General features: G+C 38.5%; 1 protein-coding gene across 1 annotated transcript; it reads right to left on the bottom strand.

Annotated features, from left to right (window-relative positions):
* Positions 1 to 1,454: 1,454 nt before the first annotated feature.
* On the bottom strand, positions 1,455 to 13,114 carry galnt17 (polypeptide N-acetylgalactosaminyltransferase 17). The gene is made up of 13 exons (XM_082180990.1): positions 12,861 to 13,114; positions 12,553 to 12,631; positions 10,263 to 10,542; positions 9,946 to 10,129; positions 9,313 to 9,479; positions 7,894 to 8,068; positions 6,609 to 6,806; positions 5,758 to 5,875; positions 5,407 to 5,592; positions 5,184 to 5,321; positions 3,994 to 4,089; positions 3,583 to 3,744; positions 1,455 to 3,486 (listed from the first exon to the last, which is right to left on the bottom strand). Exons 2-13 carry the CDS (start codon positions 12,553 to 12,555, stop codon positions 3,340 to 3,342), a joined length of 1,854 nt encoding a protein of 617 aa, XP_082037116.1. The 5' UTR covers positions 12,556 to 12,631; positions 12,861 to 13,114; the 3' UTR covers positions 1,455 to 3,339.
* Positions 13,115 to 18,145: the final 5,031 nt, after the last annotated feature.

The following is an 18,145-nucleotide window of genomic DNA, read 5'->3' as shown; positions in this document are numbered from 1 at the left end:
GCTTTATTATGAGTGCATGATTTGAATATCATGATCAATGCAGTGCTGTAAAAACAAATGGCCCGCTTTATTATGAGTACATAATTTGAATAGACGGACATAAGTATAACATCGATATTGTTCCACTGTCACAATGGAGGCCACTGCAGAGTCTCTTAGCAACAGACAGCAGTGGGGTTTTAGAACTGGGTGAGTAAATGATTCAGTGACTCATTCATAAAGACACTCAATTTCTTGCCATCTATTGCATAACGATGTCGTGTGCTTCCACCTACTGGAGGTACCAGGTCACAACACACTTTAGAGTTACTTCAATAGACCTTATTCAGAGCAGCGCCATGACAGGTATAACCAGGGGCGTCAGACAGGGGGTAATAGTGGAACTGAGTAACAGGGGCCCTTGGCGAAGGGGGGGGGGCCCACAAAGATATATTGATATATATTGGTGTTGTGAGGGGCCCACCTCTTGGTTCTGTGACCGGGGCCCAATATTTGGTGCTACGCCCCTGGGTATAACCATAACAGCGAGGCTGTGAGGGATAAACTTACAGTTTTCAATGGCATCGGCTGTAAAGCTCATATTGTAATGGGTTTTATGTCTACTGAAGTTTCTTGGAAAGATATTTTTTGCAGTGTTTTGTCAGCAGAACAATACAAAAATACAAAAAAATAGGCTATAGCCGTCCATCACTCGTTTTCATTCCAGTTAAAAGACGGCGCTGCTGTGAATAGGTCTATTCACGTTATTTTTCAACACAGAACTAAGGTGTTTTCTGTGAATGTGCGTGACTTCTGATTTATTATAACGAGAAAAATATAGGCCTATCAAAGTGCAGGAAACGGTCAAACTTTTTGAACTACAAACCAGCGTATATAATTAAGAGAATACATTAAAACACTGTGGTAAGAAACAACAGTTGCAATATCAAGCAGCATAACGAGCTGTTTTTTACAGCTAGAAATAACTGGAATGACACCGGAAGCCAGACAGATTAAAATTACAAATGGCCGCGCCCACTCTTACCTGAAAAAGGTGGATCGCGTCGTGGTGGAGTAGCGAAGCGATAACGAAAAGGACGACTAAAATCTCTAAGAAGTTGTTAAATAACTTAAATTATATTCCACGAACCTCAGAATCACAAGACAAAATACAGAAAGATACGGGGAAATATTGCTGATGTAATCGATTTTAAGGTGAGATTCTTGAAATCAGGTAAAATGTTCAGTGAGGATATTTAATTGTACAGTGTACAGTAACATAACGTACAGCACAGACATTATCTTAATTTCATAATTTCCTTTAACATAACAATTTATTGTTAACCATAAACTGACAAAAGAATGTGCGTCTGGTGTGCATGTGATTGCCAGGTGTGCGACCGCGCTCGTCCAATCATATTTGAGCACCACAGCCAAATTTGACTGAGATATAGAGCGCAAAGACAAATGGTAAGTGATGATTTTGTTGTTGTTGTTTCCAAAATATGAAGCCATTATCGCACTTATTCACAAATATAAGCCACATCTCTCAGCTCTGAGGGTGAATCAAAAAGTTAATGAACCAGTAATGAATCATGATGCTCAATATTAACCGTGATGAACTATGGAGGCGTATCACGTTTTAAAATGATTTACTCTTGTGCTATGAACTCCAAAGTCATTATTTGTATTTGAGAGCTATGAACCACTACAATTAGCCTACTGCTTCACAGCTTACCATAAAATTAAACAAGCCTCTACAACAAAGAAAATCCATAAACCAATATACAAAGAAAATTCATAAAACGATATACAGCAGAGCTGTCTATACAGCTGCCAGTGTTGTTTAATATGGAAAGATGAAAAAGAATATTTGCCCTAATTTGAGTTGTAAATGCATAATAAACAGCAGTTGAATATTTAACAGCTCTGAAACATGTGGCACGGCTCATATGACTGGGAGTTGTCAGTCACAGAGAGCCTGAAGCATCACAGCAGGAGAGGTTTGGCTCAGTGGTGGGAGGCGCTCGGAGAGTCGATTAGTATGCACAGTTGATGTTCTTTTAAGTTAGAACAGCCTTACCATTGCTGAAGGAAGGATTGTTGCGTGAGGAAGCTCAGCTGGTGCTTTTTGACACAACCTCCTGTCACTGGAACATCGTAGTGTTTGCCACAAATCTTCAAATGACACCCTAAAATGTTTTTCTGGAGGGCAACTTTGATCTTTAGATATACCGCTGTGTTGCTGCCAACGGTTCCTCAGGTAAAGCAGCAAGTGTGGTACTTCTATGGGGCGTTAAACTTCTCTTTTAGACACTGAGCTCTACAACTGTGCAGTTCACCATTTTATTCAAATCAGTCCTATTCAAAATGGAAGACGTATGTGTGCAACTACATCTGAAGAAAATGTAGTTGCATGTACAGTTTATGACTCATTTAACGTGTTCTTGTGTAACTTGGTCGACAATCCCTGACGATCATTTTCCCAAATTCCCTTCTCCTACATACTGGCCTTGTTGCTTTAGAGTGTGGTTCAAAATAACAGTATGACTACTACAGGATCCATTCAGCAGAAGATAGAGCTCAGTTACCATAGTTACTGTTAAACTGCACATATCATAATGCTATTCTCATGAAGGGCTACTGTATAAAAAAAAGATGCAATAAATAACATATTTCCAGAGCAAAACAGAAATTGGACTGGGATCCAAAGCTGCTGAGAGAATGGAAGAGAATGGAAGAAGAAAAACAAATGGTACAACTCACTACTAAAAGTGAAGTCTAAATAAAGGCTTCATGAACCTGTTTTTCAGGATACAAACTAAATTTTCATGTATTTAATTTAAGAGTAGATTTAAATGATGCATACAATAATGTATAGAGTACTTGCAATACAGTAGTTAATCATTTACAATGTTTAGTTGTCTTTTGGTTTCAGCACACAAAATTTGAGTCACATGTTTGTTCTCATGGTTCAACCTCAAATATGCTATTGCAAACTAAAGGAACTTCAACATATAGTTCTAGTGCCTCAAAATCTTTTCATTGCATTGAGGTTACTTTAGGAACTGTTGATTTTCTTTAGAGTTCTGCCAGGAACTTATGGAATCCAACGTTCCTCAGAGAACTGTCCTTTTGGAAAGGATGTCTAGAGTTTCTCCAGAAGGAGGAAATCTGAGGAACCTGAAGGGTGTCACAAATATCTTTTAATCTTTTGTAACGTGGAATGTAGCAAGACCGAAAACTAAACACACGCGAACAAGATCTGCACCCCTTCGGCTCGAGTTCCACAAAACTGAATCAAGTTCCCAAACACTTGATGAAGGCCATTGAGATTTCCAACTTTCTAAGGGCATTGACTCACTGCCCTTGCTCCTGTTTCATTAAATTCTTGATGTTCCACTTCTGGCCAGTGCACGAACGCAGGATCAGAGCGTAGCCGAAGTAGACATTAGCCGGCACTACCTCGAGACAGCGTCCTGTAGCTCGGTTGATGATTGATCCATTCTTCAGGGAACAAAAATAAAAATAATCATTTTACTGACCAAAGGCAAAAAGGAAAATCTTTTACAAAGTGCTCTATATAAAACGTGACCTTTTCACCTGTGCAAAGTGCCAAGTTTTCTGGCGTACGCTAGAGACTTTCTCACAGTTCAGGAGCTGTGGGTAGTTGCTGATTTTATCATCCACCACACACCGAGTATCTTCGCCAGTGCTTCCCAGAGGACCCAGGAAAAGATAACCCTCCTTAGTGTAGCGACCCAGCTACAAAATAGACCACAGTGGGGATAATGTGAATTTATTCAATTCAGTGATTTGGTAACTGGGTCACTGAGTCATTCAGGGGCATTTTGGCACCCTAAGCTGATAATGTTTGCCAGATAGTTTTTGGCAGTTATGGCTATTTCCATATTGACAATTAATTTATTATAATTATTAGCAGGGTCAGGCACCAGAGCCGATAAGAAAACTGGTCAAGGAGGTCAGGTATAGCTGTGAGGAGTGTGACTCTACCTGAGGGCCCCAGCCATGGCAGGGGTGCAGAGTTGCCGTGTGGTTTTCCTTTATGCCCTGGTCCACACACAGATGGGTCACGTTGGTATTGCGAATCTAGAACACATTAAAAAGACCAAGCAGCTGATAGTTTGGCCCGCTTTTTGTTTGTTAATAAGTTATTCTCTCACTATGAAACCTGTTTGGATAAGCCTTTTTATTATAAGACCTAAATAACAATGCTAAAGTGATAGTTCACACAAACATATTTTACTCACCTGATACCATATCACTTTCTTTCTTCCATGAAACACAAAGGAAATCATTTGAAGAATGTTCACATTGTTTTTGTCTTCTATACAACAGAAGTGAATGGTGAACATTTGGTGCTGTCAAGCTCCAAAAAGGACAAAAAAAGCACCATAAAAAATGTCACAAATGTTGTTCATATGACTTAAACACTATATTCCAAGGCTTCTGATGCCATACAATAGCTTTGTGTGAAGAACAGACTGAAATTCCAGTCAGTTTTGGCAGTTTGGTGTCACAACCTTCACTTAAATTAAATGTTGTGACTATTTTTGAATGAACGCATATAAAACCCGAGAGCTGAAGTAAGATGATTGGTAAGCCAAATAATGATTTTAAATTTGGTTTACTCCTCACACTATGCAATCGTTTGGACTATGCAAAGACTTTTATTTACTTTTATAGTGATTTATGTCACTTTTTTGAGCTTGACAGCCCTGGTCTACATTCACTTTCATTGTATGGAAAAGTGTGCTGAGGACATTCTTAAAAAAATTGTTTTGTTTCATTGAAAAAAAATTCATACAGGTTTGAAGGACATGAGGGTGAGTAAATGATTTTTGGGTGAAATAACCATTTAGAAATAACTAAGTGAAGAAGGTTCTTCCAATAAAGCCTGTGGCAACTATGTTAATCAAAGACCCAGTGTAAAGGTGCAGTCAATTTGTGTGTTTTTTTTTTTTGTGTGTTTTTTAAATCCATTGTCATTAGTGTTTTGATGTATGAAGCACAGTTCACACAGAAGTCACTTTCAAACTAAGCAGCTTTCTGTTGATCAACATGGCGAATCTGCATGACCAAACTGAACTGTTGTGAAATCTGCTTGGGGGAAATCTTTTGCCCATGAATTTTTGCAGAACAATGGCAAATTTGAGCCACCTTTAGTCATTAGTGACGCTTACTTCTCCATAAAAGAGAGTGTTGTTGTATCTCCTCATCTCTGGATAGATATTGTCGAGGTACCACTCAAAGCTTTTGCACTTGAGTCTTTCCCTGAGCGCTAGTCTCTGGGATACATCTCCATAGTCAATGCCATGGTTCTGTAGAGACAAATAAGTGAAAGTACAAAATGTTATACTATTTATTATAACCTATTATAATAGTGAAAATATGTTATGTGTTTACCTTCATTGGGAGGTTCCATGCCAAATAGACATTAGATTTGTATTGGTCCATCCAGACTTCTGCCACTCGAAGAGCATTGCGTCTAGTGTGAAAGGCGATGTTACTGTGGTAGGGCTTTTTTGTTCTGGCAATATGGGCCACTCTGGAACAGGGCAGAACTTCCATGCTGCCCCCACACAGCCAAACCTGGGATTTGAAAATATACACACACCTATAAAACTTCAGTTCTGAAATAATTTTAAAAGGAAAAAAGCTAAAATTCATTTTAAATGAAGGTTCTGTGGACTGAGCGTAGGGTGGCTAAGTTATGAATGCTCTACTTTAGTGGAGGGATGTGGGTGGCATACTAACCCTGATTCCCAGCTCTATATTTTCGCCTCCATACACGTCCATCCCAGCATCCAGAAGGCCCAACTCCCCAAAGTATTCGCGGTTTACCACAAAAGAGCAGCCTATCATTGCAGGTGTCCTAAAAATACAGATTTTACACTTTGTATTTTCAATGGTGTTTTTTCTCTGATATACTGATTAAGTAATGAATAAATGATGAAGGTCATTATTGATAAATAATTATAAATAATTGAAAATAATATGAAATTGAAAGCAGTGAAAAAAAAAAAAATTTTAAGTAAGATATTTTAAACATATTCTTATTTTAAACAGATTTTTGGTTTATATGGGATATGTTCATTTGTTAATTTTTCACAGGAATTCTTTATTGTGAGATCTTTTTGCATTTAAGAGAATATAGTAAGCACTTTTACACTGTATTAAGACCACTTGTAACCGTCCATTAGATTTGTTGTGTTATCTCTGCTCTGAACTGTTGGTGAAATTGCTGAATTGCAGTGCCAAAGGTACACAGTGTGAAATACTGTACTAGAATATTGTAGTGAATTGTTTAGCAACATAAAACCAGTCACAAACTAAACAATGCTTACCTCATTATATATTAATATGCTTTGTACAGACCCATATACTTTCTATGCACTCCGTTTAAGGAGTGACCAGAGCAGATACATGAGGTGACATTTCCAAAGCTGGACAAGCAACTCCTATTAAAACTTGTGTCCTGTACCTGCACATATGTATAGTGTGAACTTTTGCCACCTAGCTACCCAATATTAATTAATAACCCATAGTATGAACAATGTGAAACCCAGGATTGCGTTCAGAATGTGAAAAGTCCAGTAGGATCATACCTGATAGGTGCAGAAGTGTCCCCTTCATCCCACCACTGTTTCGGTGGGCTAATGTACATACACCAGAGCTCCCAGTTATAGCCGTGGCCTGAGTTCTCATAACGTTCCAGCTCAAACGTCTCGTCTTTAATGTTATCTATGGACGGCAGGATGATTCTCTTGTGGTTCTCCTTGATTCTAGACAGAACTGGTTCAGACCTGACAAGGGGATGTAGAGGTTAGAATCAATATAAGCAAAGCTGAGTTTCACAGTGCTAACAACACTTCTTCAGCTCTGCTGTGGAGCTAAATCTAATCCTGGCTTGAGAATGTGTTAGTGTGTGCTTCTCACCTCATCAGCCAATTAGATGGACCTACAGAGCACATGAACCCTGTTTACACATAGTATTAAAATCTGTTCCATCTGAACAGAAGCGCACAGCACTAAATATAGGTGTGAACAGGGTCCGCAACGCTTAATAGTCTGATTACAGAAAACCCATTTGTAGGTTGTCAAAAAAAGCATGTAATGACATGCTCAAAACAAAACAAAAAAACATTTAAATCAGCACAAGATGGTACGGTACTTAAGATGCTGGTCTTAGTTGCTCTCAGGTTAGTTTTAGAGGGTATTGAGCCACTTTCAGATGGTCCTAAACCAGTTAAAACACCAGTTCTGCAAGGCTGGGAGTTCAGCTAGACCTTCTGAAGGACCAGCTTGGCCAGGATGTAAGACCATCTTAAACCAGCTAAAACAGTTTAATCCAGTTAAAACCAGCAAACCATTTTAAGCTGGTTTATTCCCTAGCGACTGACACTTGAGACTGCAGTCTCCCTCCCATGCCGGAGATGCCGGTTTGTGTCCCGCTCAGAACGGGGCGAGTAGGACCGGAGGGGTTACATAAGGCTTCGAAAGAAAATAATTGTTTGGTTTTAGAAAATTGTCTACATTACTAAATATGTTTTAGAGAAAAGATGTTTTTGTTTGTTAGTTTGTCCAAATTTTTTAGGCTATGCTTTTTCTCTCTCTTATTTTGACTTTATAAACACACTAACAAAATGATTAATGCATGAAGTCACATATTTAGAGACCCTCCACTTGATATCCAATCAGAAGAAGTAACAAGAAACATTTTAGACGCATGCTAATATTGGTTGTAAACAGCTGTATGTCTCAGCTGAAAACTTATTTAGATCACCCAAGACTGATGTTAATACCAGGTGTAAACAAGGCCTGAGGAGTCAAAGTGAGAGTAAGACCATCAATAAAACCAGCAGCATCGCGTAGCAAGTGCTAAATTCTCACCATGCCGGCGTGAACTCAACGTGGGCATCAAAGAAGCCAGTCACCTCCCCAGTGGCCACTTTCCAGCCCTCGATGCGAGCTCGGATGAGGCCCTCTCTCTTCTGATTGCGAACTATTTTGATAAGACCTGGGTAGCGCTTGTTGACGTACTCTTCCAGTGGCCCTTTCAGTTGCACTGTCATGCATAAACACACATACATTAATGGTAAAAGAGGGAGAAATCTCGTTTCATGGTGCATGAGTGCTCATCGCTGTGTTTAAACCACACCAGAGGGATTGTCTCCTACGCCAAAACTCTTCCTTGCCTTTGATCTGTGCTACGGGGATCCACACCATCCCCCTGGAAAACACGTTCTTGGAAAGTATTCCCTTTCCCACATTAAACACTGTCATCTGCATTCCCAGTGACAAACTGTGAATCACTGACATTATGAGGACAGAAATGGGTGTTTTTCTCGCATGCCCCCTCATTTTAGCAAATGCAGGCTTTTCCCCCCTGCGCTGATGGACGGTTGGCCCTCCGCCACCGGCTCATGCCAACAATGTGATGGAAATTGAACTGTCTCTCTAGGAAGGCCTGAGCACACACACTTTGATACAATAGACAAGCATAGCCATGCGCAACGTGAGCAAAGGGTGCTTTGGCGAAATTCTCCAGTTTATCAGTGTTGACATTCGCACTCAAATACAGCACAATAGATTAAACTCTGTCAGAATGGTTTAAGAAACTAGATTTTTGCATTTTCTACTTGCTGTGTGGATTCTAAGGTGTTCTTATGGGGTTTTTAGTTCATTACTATACAGTTGCAAGGAAGTTGGAGGTGAGTATTTTGGTGGTTTTCATAATGGTCCAAGGCAAAAGAATCCAGCCATCTAATGGTGTGTTCAAGTCCTTTCGGACGTTCAGTTAAATGCACATGGCCACCAAAATGTCATAATTATGGGTGGATTTTCTTTGATCCCAGAGTTTCCAAATTGGGGTAATGTCAGTGAGAAAACTTGGCAGATACAATGGGTGCAGGATCTGTAGTTGACAGTAAATTGGTTAAAATGTATGAAATTACTATTTGATAGTATTGTACAGTTAAAATGTATAACAATTCAGTTCACATCTCCTTTAGAAATGGGATTTTTTTTTAAACGCACACACTCTTGATGCACATTCATTATTCATCATTGTAGAAGTAGAGTTAAAAAACCTTGCTGTATTTTTTGTAGAAACGGTACATTGACATCTTGCTCCAATCAAAGTTATTTGAACGCATTGACATCGTAATTACGACTTCCCAACTGGTAAATACAAACTTTCCCGGAGGACTTGATTTTTTCAAACCATTTTATGGTTCACCAGATCATTTTTTTTGAATAACCACTAAATATGTTTTTGTAGCTTGTTGATTAAAGCCAACATTATCTTACCGTCATCACTGTTGTCATCCACCAAGATGATCTCCTTTAGAAGATGAGCCGGTGTGTGGTTGACAGCTGAATGAACCGAGCGCAAGATGACGGACAACGCCTCATTTACGAAGATGAAGATGATGGAAATCTGTGGCAGGTCACGGGGATAAAAGGCCTTTTTGCATCTATAAAAACACACATAGTACATGGACATTCACAGAAGATCTTCTCAATATCTTTGAAACAAATCACCTCCTTGAAGCTTTGGTGTGCTAGAATTTGTGAACCCTTTCATTTCCTAACAGAAGGAAAGCCACGTCTGGCTTTGCTTATTTGCACATTTTCACTGTAACAATTACATAGCCTAGCGAAGCTCAAATATGAAGCTTATTTATAGAATCTCATTTAGTTAAACTTAGAAACAGTAAATTTCACTTTCCTCCCCAGTCTTGGTGTATGGAAAATCTCATATGCAAATGGTTCTAGACATTCTAGATACATTATAACAACACATTTTTGTTAATAAATAACAAATATAAAAATTTATAAAAGATGATGTCTCATCTTTGCTGGTCATTTACATCAAAGAGCAACTGTAAAAAAAAAGAATAGATATTTTCAAGATAAAAGAAAAAGGTCACTGGTACTAACTTGCTGGGCCGATAATCTGGAATAGATCTATCCAGAGAGATTTTGTCACTCAGAAATGCATTGTAGCCATATTTCTCCCTCAGGTATTTGGCCTCCTTTTCTTCTGTCGGTGTAAGTGTGGCTGGTATACCTCCTCTACCTCGGCCGCCAAAACCTTCGATGAGTCCAAGAGAATTGGACAAACCTATTCAACATAAATGATTCGATTAATTAAATAGCTTTCTTGTTCCGTGAAAAGGCATTTTTGTGAATAATACTATGATCAGACTATACAGTATGTTGCTACTTTGTGGAGCTGTTTGTGATAAAGGAGATACCATTCAGTTGTCTGTACACCACATCTTCTAGTGATCCCAGTCTTTTTAAGAGCACATCATGAGTGATGCTTGTCTCCTGAGCAGATCCATTCAGATACGTCTGTCCTCTCGCATCAGCAGCCGCCTGTTGACCAACAGCTTTGGTTGTGCGTAAATTGCACTTGCCCCAAAAAGTGATGAAGCCAGCCACCGTAAACACGTTCAGCACCAGTAAGATTTTCCATCTTCTCATCACAAAGGCCATGAAAAATGTTGGTGTTCGGAATCCAGAGAATCGCATCTTGAAAGACATTTCATACACAAATTTAACTTGTGAAGTTTACTGTACTGATGGTCTATTATTTGACTATAGACACAGTAGAAGAGACAGGAAATCGACAGGAGACTATAGGAAAATGACCTGGGCTTGACTCAAACTTAGGTCTACCGAGAGGCATGGCAAGCAATCACACTGCCCACATCATCTAGACAATATTTTAGGTGTGTATTTATTTAATTATTTAATTACATTCTCTGGAATATTTGATTCTGATTGGTTAATCGCGCCATTCAGCAGTTTAATGTTTTTTAAATAATGACCACTGCACTCTAGTGTCATGCTGTAAAATGACTGTGAAACAGATATCATATATGCCGATGCTACTTTTGTGTGTGGACCCTTTTCACAGACTGTGATGATGCGTTTTAATGGTCACCAACAACGTAAATCCTGCAAAGTCTAATGTACATTTATAACACTATCCTTTGTATTAAATTACATTTGCATCCAATTACAAAAAACTATTTAACGCTGCTGTGAGGGTGTTTCTAATACAGCGTCTATGAAAGTGACGGTAACATTTATATCTTTCTCTCTTCTGTTCTGACTGCCGCTCTATTTTTTTCCTCTTTTTGAAAGTTGTAAAAACACAATTGTGACCCTGGACCACAAAACCGGTCACATGGGTCAATGTTTTTAAATTGGGATTTATACATCACCTAAAAGCTGAATAAATAAGCTGTCCATTGATGTATGTTTTTTTTGTGTGGATAGGACAATATTTGGTCGAGATACAACTATTTGAAAATCTGGAATTTGAGGTTGCAAAAAAATCGAAACATTGACAAAATCGCCTTTAAAGTTGTCCATTTATGTTTGCAATTGTGCTGCATTCCCTCACAAAAATAAATATTTTATACATTAACGGCAGAAAATTTACTAAATATCTTCATGGAACATGATCTTTACTTAATATCCTAATTATTTTTGGCATAAAAGAAAAATTTATAATTTTGACCTATTATAATGTATTGTTGGCTATTGCCACAAATATACCCGTGCTACTTGTGACTGGTTTTGTGATCCAGGGTCACAATTGTGGAGTTCTTCTTTTGCTATTTGAGCAAATGGGAACACAAAAAATATATAATATAGTCTCTTATTCACCGCTATAGAAGTTTACCCAACTATGACGACTTCACTTCTGAGAAACCCGGAAATGTGAAAAGGGTCCATCGTATCACTCCGCTGTCTCTCTAAGCACCAATTAGAATAATTAATTGGCTTCATCTTTCAACTCAAAACAGTTATGTTAATGTTAAAAGGCCTCAGATGAGTATACTTTTATGAGGAACATAAAACTTTTGATACATGACTGGATGGACTCAGGGTCTCCAGATCCACGAACTGGTAGAGAGATCGATAAGAGGGAGGATATTAATAATAATAATATACAAACATATTTTAATAGCCCATTATTCCGTCTTCTTGCTAAATTGATTGTTGGCCAGACATCATGGACTATCTACAAGTAGTGTATCAAATAGTGTAACCCAACTGGTCAATATTTCCATTGTCCATGTAGTCCAATGTAGTTAGCCAATCATTGTCACAAAAATAAACCATTTCAAGGTGATAATGACCGACTTAACCTACAATAAACCGTCATATTTTACATTTATAATTCTCCACTGCTTATGTTCCTAATCATTTCATATTTTGTTTCTTAACATTATTTAACATTACCCTACCTATAATTTATTATGTCTAAATGACTTTATGCCGTCTGTAAATGCACCTTTTCATAACACCCAAAAATATGTTCAGGTAGGCAGTTCACTAGCCTATAGGTTTTAAGACACAGGCTTCAGAAAATTAGACTTATAGCCTACATTATTTGAATCTCCATACCCCAACTGCTTTATCTGACCAAGAGCAAATGTAACTGACAACTTGAGTCATCGAGACTGTTCTTGCGATACTTGTTATTCGGCTGTTAGTTCATTGAAGAAATTTACCATTCCCACTTACCATTTCGGATTGGTAAAATGCATCCTGCACTTGAACATAGTGGAGTCCGCCTGTGCGTTTTCATCCGTATTCACAGGTTCTTAAGAATAAAATCCACATGGGAAATGTATTTACATATTTAAAAGAGTCACAGCAAAGGTCCTTAACTGCAGTCATTCATCATAAGACATCTGTCAGTCAGATTTAAGAAGTCTTCAATGACAAACACAGCTGTTCTTCTTTGCTGGAAATAATGTCAAAATATGTTTCGAGAGGTCAGGCTTAACCTGTGTGTTTGCCCTGGATAAGCAAATGTAAAATCCCTTCACCTCAGATACGAGACTCCGCAGACGCAACATCATCTCCAGCCGGATTCATCCACATCAAGCGCAGTGCTCATTATAAGCGCTATTTCATATCGCGCTTTTATGTGATGGTCCTTCCGAGCAACGATGATCCCTGAGCAGCCCGCATCTCGTGCCATCCACACTGTTTTCTGCAGTTAATGTGCCCTGTTAAGTCGTTTTGTCCACATAATGCTGGATAGCGCCTCGAATGAGACTGATGGAAAACACGGAGTGGAAGAAGCATGTGGAGCTTTGAGGAAATACAGCTCACCTCACGCGCCACTCAACTCTGTTCACCTATGATTTATACGTTCAAAGAAGATACATTACAAAGAAGATAATTACTTCCAGACTTAATATGTTTCTAGTCTAGTAGTTAATATGACGTGTTTTGAGTCAGTTTATAGAACTGAAAGGAACACTGTAAAAATTAAGATAGGCTATAGGGTAGGCTACTTGTCTTGAGGCTCTATAGAACACTGGAGGAAGGAACCCTCTGGAGAACCTATGCACCTTTGTGGACTATGGAGAAATCACAGTCTTTGGAGTTCTTCTTAAACGTACATGGGTTCCATTTTTAAGTTCCTAACCAAGAACTCCTCTTTTTGAAAAGGTTCCTGCTTCTTCAGAGGGTTCCATCAGTTTGCCACCCAAATGGTGCCTCGAGTAGTATATTTTCATATTTACAGTAAAAATCATGTTGTTCCAAATCTGTGTGGCTGTATTGTTTCCCTAGAACAAGAATGGAGAAATATTGCTGAATGTCCAAGCGGTTCTCTTCCATACAGTGAATATGAATGGGAACTGCAGACATTGCAAAATACAAAATAAAAGTAGTTCATACAGTGAGTCTTCTGAATCCAAATGATAGGTTGGCGTGATGTTCACTAACTGTGTATGCGCACAAATTTGTGTGTAAAATCTGCATACAAACGCTTTCACACACACAAAAAATCATGATTCACTAATAACTTTAGTACTAAAATTTACAACAACAAAAATGTAGGAACAACAGAGATCACATAGATGCAAAAAATCACATAGGCCTACTCTGGGTGGCCTTTTAAGCATGTTAAGATACAATTTTATACAGAAATTATTTCATCATATCAGTGAAAGAATAAGGTGTTACAGCCCACGCTGCGATTGTTTATCTGCATAAAAAGCAGATATGTGTATGTACAGCTAGCTAAGTTTTAAAAGGTTTGAAGCTATAAATGTGTTTTGTTGTGTATGTGTCTGTATGAACTGGTAGGTCTATTGAGAATGACACACTTGGCATTGCTAAAGGATCTTGCTGTGCATGCTCGCAGGCGACAGTGCATCTTTAGAGAGCTCCATGTGTTTACACAGAGTGCTGGAAGGCAGTAAAAAAGGTTGTGCGGAAAGCCCTTATACGGAGATAGTTTGGGCTTGTTTATGCAAATCATTTAGAATACTCCGAATTCATTAACATTTGAAAGAGATTAAGAACCATTTTACATGCATAAGCACTTGTTATGAATTTATAGGCTACATTTTTTGAGAGAAGTTCTCCTGTGTGTATACATTCAAATAATCCTCACAATTATTAGTGAATGAGAGCCATTATACTAGATGTCGGATCTCATTTGTGCCCTGCATTATCCAAGTTAATGATGACAAAGGCATTAGTCTTGTGAACAACCGTTATTGACGTCAAACCTTGTGTAATGTGTTTTTTGATGCTAGCACAAACAGAACAGGTGTTGTGCTTAATTTGGACTCCCTGCCAAATGATTGCCCCCTTGTAGAATGCCTAATCCCCCCACCCCCCACCACCACCAATTTGGCAAGATTTGGCAACACTGATGATGACAGAAATACATTTTTTGATAAACTATTCTTTTAGAACATGCTTAGGCAAGCATGCTGTATTTACAGCACAGTAGGGGATCGTTTCATTCACACTCACAGAGGAGGAGATGGGTCTTAGGTGTGGGATTTTGAAGTCTTAAAGGTAAGTTCTAGAAGCATCATATTTGATTGCCTCCAATATCCATTTTGCAGCTCACTCACAGCATTGACCAAGATACTTTCACAGTAGCACTGAAATCTGACCCTAATTCTAAACCTATAGTAAGGAAGACATTTTTAAAATCCATCCATCATGTATAGGTAACCACTTAAATCTAAATGTATTTTGAAGGTTTATTTGAAGCTGTCGACTTCAATGTACATAGCTGTATGGGTTGTTCAGTGGTTTTCCTCTTTGTTGCACCTTTAAATTCCACGAGTTTAGGAGGAAATAGGTCACCCATATAGCCCAAGGAATTGATGTGCCTGGCCGCATAGCGGTAACTTGGTAGATCTCGCCACACTCACATTATTCCCTCTCTGCATGCATGGCGAGTCTTCACACAACTGCATTAAATGACCATTATATGACCCTTTGTTCTTCGAAAGAACTGACATTCTTGTTCTTGATTACTTGATAAACAGGAAGTGGCATAATCAGGTTGAATACTGAGTACAAAGATGAAAGTATAAGGATGGGAGGAACCCAATAGATGAAAGTACACTAAAAATACTTCAGGGAGCCACACCCATAACAATATCATCCTCTGACTCAGCCCAGTTTGATTGGGTCATTTTGTGATCAGCATGTTTTGATGAGAATATTGTGTTTTATGTTCCAATTAACCAGATTCAAAACAAATACAGCTTTCCAAAAAAAAAAAAAAAATGTGTCTTTCTTTCTACGGAGCCCCGCACATGACATTGTGGCCATGCATTAAGTTCATTCACTTGTTTTAGGTAAATTGTGGCCACTTGTTCTAATTTCTTTCATCATTTTAGTTAAATTGTGGTTTAATCACATTAAAGCGAGGCGAATTAATTAGTACAACATGGCCACAATTTAGCTAAACCGAGGAGGCAAAATAGTACGTGTGCATGGTTTAACTAACAAGAGAGTGCAAATTAATCAAATGTGGCCGTGTCGTGGAAGTATCTTTCACCAACATGTGGTTATTTTTCTGCCTCTAAAATAATTTTTTCTTTTTGATTGACATTATAAGTCCCACACTAATTCAATATCCTGATACACCTGGAAATACCTGTTTTGGACACAACGGCTGAATCCGAAATCGCATATTCTCTTGAGTAGGTATATTTTGAAGTAATTACTTCACTACCGCTAAAAAATGTTCTGTATAGTATGAATGTAATTCGGATGTACTACATTCACCATGTTGTTATTATCATGTGACCTACCAGCATCGGTTGCGTTGCTTCTCTGCCATTCATAAATCCTCTCCTGTGGGCTCATGTAAAGTGTCCATTGTATGCACACTTCAGAATCTCGCCGGAAGAAGTAGGTCATCTGGATACTTTTTACCTACTCTTTTATGAATACTGTGAATTCAGACATACTTTTTTTGTGGCATACTGTTTTTCACCTACTTTTATAGTAGGGAAGTATGCAAATTCAATTTTCGTATGTCACTTTGACATTTTATTAAGAGAAGTATGGTGTTAGTTAGTGACTAGTTGATTTCAGTATTTGCTAAGGCACTTAGATATGGTGTAGTGGTCTAAAACATCCATCTAGTGTATAGAAGCACAATATAAAAGGAGCATGTCAAACGCAAAAACGTGTTCTGTGTGAAAAGCGATATTGTCAGCAAAGTCACGCACAATATGAAGACAAGACTGTCAACAGTTTTAGAACAGTTGAATCTCATGGAAATTCGTATTTATTTACGGTCTGCCGTATTTCGTATGAATTCGTATACTACAATCTCAATCTACGTCTTCGAACAGCCTGCTTACACCCCGGTGTGTTTAGACCTTCTGACCTTCATGCTTACTTTTTTCAAATAATCATACGTTTTTGTACGATTCACATCGTACAAATTCATACGTAATCGCCTCCTTGTAACATAGCTACATTTTCCCATGAGATCAGGTTGTCTGTATCTTGCTGTTGAACAGACTTGTGGACTATTTGTGGGGTGTAACATGTGCTCAGCTGTGTGGATCTGAATAATGAAATAGCTTCATCAAAATAGAGCTCTTGAAGGAGAGGGAATGGGGTTGGACTGAGAGGGCAGGTGTTCATTTGTAAATAGTGAGTTTTTCCTCATCTGGGACTTTCTCAAATGAGGTCAGCAGCAAATGGGTGAAATTGGGCAATGGTTTGTGAGAATAAGTTGCTGATAGCTGCTACTTTCTTCCCAAAGTAAGTGATGCAGTTTACAGAGGTAAGTGATAACAGAAAGCAGCAGATTGGTTGATAGAGAAAAGATGAAAACACATACAGTTTGTGTAAGAAAAATAAGGTCTTTAAAAGAGAGTTCTGAACCTTTGTACCTTTGTTTTTAAGAGTGCAGGAAACCTATTTGAAATTTCCACTCATCATTTTTCTGTGTTCAGTGATGTGTTATACAAAATAACGCTTCCATGGCCTCACATTTACACTTATCTCAGGCTGTAACGTTTGTGTCTAAAGTTTGTTCCGGTCTGTCTGACTTCGCCAGGTTGTCACAACAGCCTAGTACAATAATATGCTGTCAGAGTCTGTCTGGGAACAGCTTCAAAATCTAATTTAGTATGCCAAGCATGCATCTCCTTCAACCATTTGTTTAGTTTACTCCTTAAATTGCCAGTAAATTTAGTTTGCTTGCCGTAATACTCAAGTTATTGGTCTATTATGGTGCTCTGTGAAATCTTAATGTGATCATCGAAAGTATTATAATCTTTTTTTATTATTCACAGGTGGTGTGTTTTGACCCAGTTTCAGTGTCTAGCTAGGTCTGCTAGCTAGATGCTGTTTCAGAGACTGAATTAAGCCTCCAGTATTTGAAGAAAGATGCTGAGATGTATTACTGTGAGTTGAGCAAGAGGTTTTTGACACTGGGTCAGGATCAGACCTCCTCACCATTTCTGCAGTGGTCACAGCACTAATTCTGTTTGAAGCTTTAATGCATTTGGTCTGCGTCAGGTCTGTCACCATCTATAAGATCGGCGTAGTTCTCCATTCAGCAGCTTGCTGTCAGGCTGATTGTTCTTATGCTGTCAGCAGCAGTCATGTTGTGCCGGCGCTGCATTCTAATCCCAGCACACTGTGTGACTCATGTACTTCTCTGAAGTTAGTGATAGATCAATAATTTCATCAGTTCTCTTTTCCTCTTAAAGCATGATGCAGCTAAGTGGCTAAAGCTCTTAAATTGCCTTTTTAGAAGGGCTATCAAGACTTAAATTCAATAAAGGCACTGGTTGGATCTGTTATACTTAGTCACCAAGTT

This window comes from Leuciscus leuciscus (assembly GCF_965113295.1).
Source record: "Leuciscus leuciscus genome assembly, chromosome: 9".
Taxonomy (NCBI): domain Eukaryota; kingdom Metazoa; phylum Chordata; class Actinopteri; order Cypriniformes; family Leuciscidae; genus Leuciscus; species Leuciscus leuciscus.
The sequence above is the reverse complement of the archived record's forward strand: the minus strand, read 5'-3'. Positions and strand labels throughout refer to the sequence as shown.